The sequence below is a fragment of the Acyrthosiphon pisum genome, chromosome A2 (assembly GCF_005508785.2).
Source record: "Acyrthosiphon pisum isolate AL4f chromosome A2, pea_aphid_22Mar2018_4r6ur, whole genome shotgun sequence".
Classification (NCBI taxonomy): Eukaryota; Metazoa; Arthropoda; class Insecta; order Hemiptera; family Aphididae; genus Acyrthosiphon; species Acyrthosiphon pisum.
In genome coordinates, this window is record NC_042495.1 from 90,238,363 (window position 1) to 90,244,590 (window position 6,228).

At 28.6% G+C, this 6,228-nt stretch overlaps 1 protein-coding gene across 3 annotated transcripts in view; it reads right to left on the reverse strand.

Moving 5' to 3' along the window:
* LOC100158825 (prolyl 4-hydroxylase subunit alpha-2-like) overlaps window positions 1–4,182 on the reverse strand; it is a 5,817-nt gene extending 1,635 nt beyond the window's left edge. For all 3 annotated transcript variants that reach the window (XR_003839661.1, XM_016803231.2, XM_016803230.2), the window contains exons 1-6: window positions 3,950–4,182; window positions 3,514–3,641; window positions 3,268–3,423; window positions 2,976–3,140; window positions 1,736–1,884; window positions 1,345–1,578 (exon numbers count right to left, since the gene is read on the reverse strand). Coding sequence is in view for 2 of the 3 variants with exons in the window: in XM_016803231.2 (XP_016658720.1) it covers window positions 1,345–1,578; window positions 1,736–1,884; window positions 2,976–3,140; window positions 3,268–3,423; window positions 3,514–3,641; window positions 3,950–4,119 (1,002 nt within the window). In the remaining variant the exon portion in view is untranslated. The remainder of the gene's footprint in view (window positions 1–1,344; window positions 1,579–1,735; window positions 1,885–2,975; window positions 3,141–3,267; window positions 3,424–3,513; window positions 3,642–3,949) is intronic.
* Between the last annotated feature and the right edge of the window lie 2,046 nt (window positions 4,183–6,228).

Consider the following 6,228-nt stretch of genomic DNA (forward strand, 5'->3'; position numbering starts at 1 on the left):
AATATTTCTATTATTTTTCTTGATGAAAATATTTTAGTAGATTAGAAAGGCATAATATTATATGACTTTAAATTGCTATTTGATATAAAATCTTAATATTTGTTAAATTATCAATTGGGATGTTTTGATAAAGTTTAAATATTTAATAATCATGTGAAGTAAAATAGGTACATATACTGTACGTTACACTGAAAGTTCAATATAATTTGTTATTCTCATTTAGGAAATTAGAAAGAACTCGCAGTCACTCTTTATGCAATCCACATAGGTACTAGTTTAAAAAAGTAGATTAACTTTTTTTTAAACCGAGTTAAATTAATATTTTATTCTTTATTAACTTTTAACTTATTGATCTTGTGTCTTCTTAACTTAACTTAATGTTAGGTTAATTAGTTTCATTAACTTGCTCGCATTTGCTTATAACAATTAACAACCCTTGATGTGCACAAAGTTCAAATCGTATAAAAAACAATATAATAATAAATGGCGTATTTATATGTAATTTAAAGGTTTAATGCAGTAAGTGGATCTCGCTTAAACTCTCTCTCTGTCTCTGTCTCTGTCTCTCTGTCTCTGTCTCTGTCTCTCTGTCTCTGTCACTCTCTCTCTCTCTCTCTCTCACTCTCTCTCCCTCTCTCTCTCTTTCTCTCTTCTACCCTTAGAATATGTCACCTTAATATATTGGGGGATTAATTAATTAAGGGGGCTCTGAAGGTTAAAATACGATTTAATATAATTACGATTATTTAAAATAATGATTTTGAATATCTATTTTTTCAGCTGTGACATCCATGAATAAAAATATGATATTATTGAAATAAAATATTAGCACATTAATATACGCTTTATGACACTAATAATAATTGAAATATTAAAAATTGCCTCAATGGAAACCTAGTAAACTTGTTAATCAATCATAAACCGTTTTCAAAATTAAAATCCGTCATACAAAATTCCTACAGTTTTGTCTGGCTTTTTGGTTTAAATGTCACTTTTTTCATCAACTGGAGCCCCCTTAAATCGTAATCATTAGCGGCTTCTGAACACGTTTCATATAATTGGTGATTTAGATACCTACTATAGGTACAATAATTACATATATAGGCGAAAATCCATTAAAATTACGGGGGGGGGGGAGGGCTAACATTTTTAATATTTGTATTTTTAATGGGACTATAATATGAGCCGAGTGGATTTAATCCCACAAAGTTAAAAACTGTATATTTTGTGGGGCTAATATAGGATACTTGGGGGCAAAGCCAACTCAACCCGTTGTGATTGGCACCTTTGGGTACATACGACTATACGAGTGTAAATATTATACTAATTGTATAATTTACTTACGTCCTTCGAAGCCATATCAGTAATAGTTTTAATCTCTTCGTCATAAATAATGTCATGATATAATTTTATGTTCGGATTACTACTGATATCTTCTTCTTTGAAAGGCATTATCATCCTATACGGAGAATTTTTTGTTTGATAACGGCATTTAGAATCATACGTTAAGGGCCTCACTGATTTTCCTTCCCTACATAAATAGCGGAAATGTCTAAATAGATTGGATTGTTCAAAATCCTAAAAACGAAGTTCTATATTTAATAATATAATAGTTGGGAAAATATACACACGTATTTGACGTGTTTATACATTCAATACTAACGAACGTCGAACATAATATTATGTTATATAAAGTTAAAATAGACATATAGTTATAATTATTGAAAATTCTTACATCATATTTATCATATATTTTATCTGAAGATTGTGCACTGATATCGCGAATGTTTAATGCGTTTGCCATTAGAGAAAAATGTGCAGAAAGTTCAGTGTAATCTGAATGATTCAGATTACTAAAACCCAATAGAGTTTCAAAACTAAATCCTGAATAAAAAAACAAAGCCTTATTATTTACGTTCCAATACAACCTAAATAATTATTATAATAGATATATATTACTATGTATTTATAGATAGTTTTTTCTCAACATTTTTAGGCTAAATTAATCGGTATTAAATAATCGAACAATAATAGCTTTAAATATGGTAATTAATAAAAAATTAATTATGACATAGAATAACGTAGTGAAGAAACCTCTCAGCGGAGATACCTATAGGTACTGCAACATTTTTCGTTAGAAGGACTAGTAAGTTGATAAGTAGTGAATGAGTTAACGTTGATGAATGATGATTAACACAGATGGTATGTGTACTATTACCTATACCTAGTGTCGTACGCAGGGGGGGGGGGGGCTAACGGGCTAAACCCCCCCCCCCCCTCCATTGCCCGTATGATTATTACTATTTTTTTAAAAATATTTATCAAGTTTCAAGTAGCAATACAAATATAATATTTTATAAGTTTTGAACTACGAATTAACTGTGGTTTTGTCAAAAATTGAACTTTAAATGCTTATAAAAATAACCAAGTCTATGTATCGTTAATAATATTTTAGCTATAATAAAAACTCATGTTTTATATTTTCAACTTTTTGACCAGATAAAAATTTTTTATTGACATTTATAGAAAAAAAGTAAATCAAGGTTACCAAACAATCTTAACAATTTTTCATTTTTTCTTCTCCAATTATTTTAAAAAGTACTGAGAATTTCTAATTTGAACTCCTAAAAGTACCAACTAGATCCAATTTGCTTCCAAGAACATCCATCGGTCATCGAAGTTTATGATCAGAGCATTTTTCCTACTAGAAAAGTTGAGAAGTTGAAGTTGTACAAACATTTTAAAGTACATTAAATAAATGTCTGAAATTATTATTTACCTACATGTAGGACAAAATAAAAATAAAATTGTAATTCATTTTCAAGCCCCCCCCCCCCCACGACCATTGAAAAATCCTACGTACGCCTATAAGTTATAACTAGATACTTAATACAATGTACTGAATATATTCCTATTTATTTGTTTGAATAGTTGTAAGTTAACAAAAATTATGAATTATTACGCAATTATTATACCTGTGGCCATCGATGCTGATCTTGTATAATAATGCAATTTATCTATGTCTACACATTTTGGACGATCGGTGAACCATTTATTATAAGCTTGAACAGCCCAATCTATTACACCGTATGTGTCATATTCTTCGAAACTATATTTAGACATGAAATAACATTCACAAGCTAAAAATTAAAATCAAAAATGTTGAATCATCAAAAAGTTATGGTCAAAAGTAGTAATTATAATAATATAATAGGTAAAATATATTATTTCAAATTTATAATAGTGGATCCGTTTCATATAACTTACCATCCATTGGGTCTCCGATGGTCCGATCCTTATATCTACCTGCAGCCATATCAGATGCAGGAATCGCGTACACTTTTTGAATCCTTCTTAGAGACCGATATGCTGATTGCATATTAAATTCACTAACGGCTTTGTGTTCGTCAAATTGATTAATGACTGTGTTTTTCGTAATAAACAATAATTTATTAATCGGACACAATATGGTAGTGTGGTATATTGAATTTTAAAACGAATACGCATAATTACCTTTCACTGAATTATAATTATTCATCAATTTTTTTATTTCTGATAAGTTTTTGTACACCTGTGACATAAATTTTGAAGTACCAATGGGACTAAGTAGAGTGTCTTTCTCATATAAATAATTTATGTACCTACCAATCAGTAATTAAAATTATTAAACTAAAAAACATATTGAATAAGTATTACAATGTGTAGTTACATTATATTATAAATCGTATTATAAAAAGTTATTAAATTTACACAATGGTAATAACGTAACTACCAAATAGGAGCAATTTTGATGCTGTAGACCTTTTCCGATTACGTTAGTGTTATGCATAAAATATGAATCGGGTTTGTAAGATAACAATTTTGAAAGTTGTTATTTGTTTACGGATCTTTTTTTTTCAAATAAGTGAAAAATATAAATCTATTTAATTATTTTTTAAAAAATGTTCACCGCTCTAAGTCGTGAATTCGCTTTGTTTCCAGTTCCAAATATTCTTTGATTACAGCAAACTGTTCGTCTTGTAAGTCATAGAGATGTCTTAATATGATCTGCGACGAATGCCAATTTATTCCGTTTGCGAACGTGCCCGTAAAAACAAAAAACACTATATATCTTAACATATTTTTGTTGTTATATGTGTTCACTCTATATTATGATAGTATGAATGTATGATAAAACTCCGAGGTGCGTTAAATAATTGTATAATTTTTAAATTTTTTTTTCGGAATCATAATTGAGTAAACATAATAATATTATATATTGTGGACATTATAATTACACGCCCATAAAAAAGCCGGTTGATTTATTTGAAACCATAATGTTATAACATAAATACATACCTATATAGGTACCTACTTGTATATTATTATTTATACAACGTGAATATTATACTGTAGGTAAACAACTTAAATATACCACAAAAAAAATGTGGGATAGGTAGTATTAATTAATTTATAGGTATATTATATGAACAGGTTTTCAGTTAGGAGGGGGTGTATAAAAAGTTTAAAACCATTTTATTTCTACCAGATTATTTTGAAATCGTAATTCAATTATTGGTATACATATAGGAACATTGCCAATCATAACTAGCCATAATCATAATTAAAGGTAGGTGTTAGAACTTAGAACATACACATGTGCAAATGTACAATGTTCAAAATTAATTAAAATATTGTGACAATCATTACAACAATTATTATGCGGAGAATACTATGCACCTATACAAGATTAATTTAGGAATTTGTACAGAAGTAATAAATATTTAATATACACACCATCATAAGACGTAGTAGGTACCTATATAACATATTATATGTATATAAATTATATAATACAATTGTGACGTTAAGTATGAACTTCAAGTTTCTACGATATATCTACCTATAAATTACTATATAGTATTGGTAAATGTACATAATATACGAGTACATTGTACATTCTATAATATACGCAGGCACGCAGCAATAAGATAACTGTTTCAAAAGATTCCGATTTTATACACAGTATTAAAAATTAAATATCATAGAATTTAATTTGAGGTCATAAATTATTGCATACCACTGTTCACAAATAATTTTTAAAAACCACTTAACACAGAATAGTCCATCTTATTCCTGTACAAAAACCATTTGAGCATTCTTTTTGACCTTACAATAACTTAACGAATTTATGGATGAATACCTATATGGAAAAATCGAAAATGTAAATGGTCAAAATTAAAGTAACATTTACAGGGTTTGATACTGGTTTCAAAACCAATTTCAAAAACCGGTATAAACCGTTATAAAACCTAAACCAAAAACAAACTTGAAACCGAGACCGAAAAAAATTGGAAACCGGTATAAACTTCAAAACCGAAACCGAATATATAATTTAAAAAACTGTATTTTTTTTAAAAATCTTTGGATCTTGACATTTTTGGAAGTTAACTTTACACAAAATGCGATTCAAACGCTCGATCCGGCGATTCAAAAAAATTAATAAACTAAAATGAACGTAAATAGTCCAGGCCTTGAAACCGATTTTAGAAACCGGTATAAACCATTTAAAAACTGAAACAGAAAACAAAATCAAAAACGAAATCTGAAAAAATTGGAAACCGGTTTTAAATCTAAAACTGAAACTGACATTTTTTCATCCAGTTTCAAGCCCTTTATAATAACCACAAAGTTGTAATATAGCGAAAACATTAAAAACGATAAGTACTAAATACTTATTATACAGTTAAATACTAAATAATATATATTATGTAACAAGCCACAAGTGTATAGATAACTCTTTTATGTTTATTAGGTGTAATGGAATAAACCACTGATAAACTATTTGAACATTGGCGAAAATAGGGGAGGGAAGCTTGAGAGGGCTTATCCCCCCAAATCTGCCAAGCCCACTCATTTTAGTTTTGTAGGATGGAAGCTCCCCGACGCAAGTTGATATTATAATAATGTTAGCCCTCCTGGCATTTTAATGGACTTCCACATATGTATTAATTTTGATCGCAGTTCACTTTATTTCTGGTTGAGAATGTAATATTATGCCTATGTTTAATTAATATGTGAGTAGCAGTAATAGTGGAAGACCACAAAATAGAGTAAAAATAGATAACTTAAGAGTCATTTATTGTTATATACACAAAACATTGTTATTTCATCGTATATAATATTTTTACATGTTTTCATTTATTTCTCCAATTATAAGACAAATGTTGTCCTTCTTCATACAGCCAT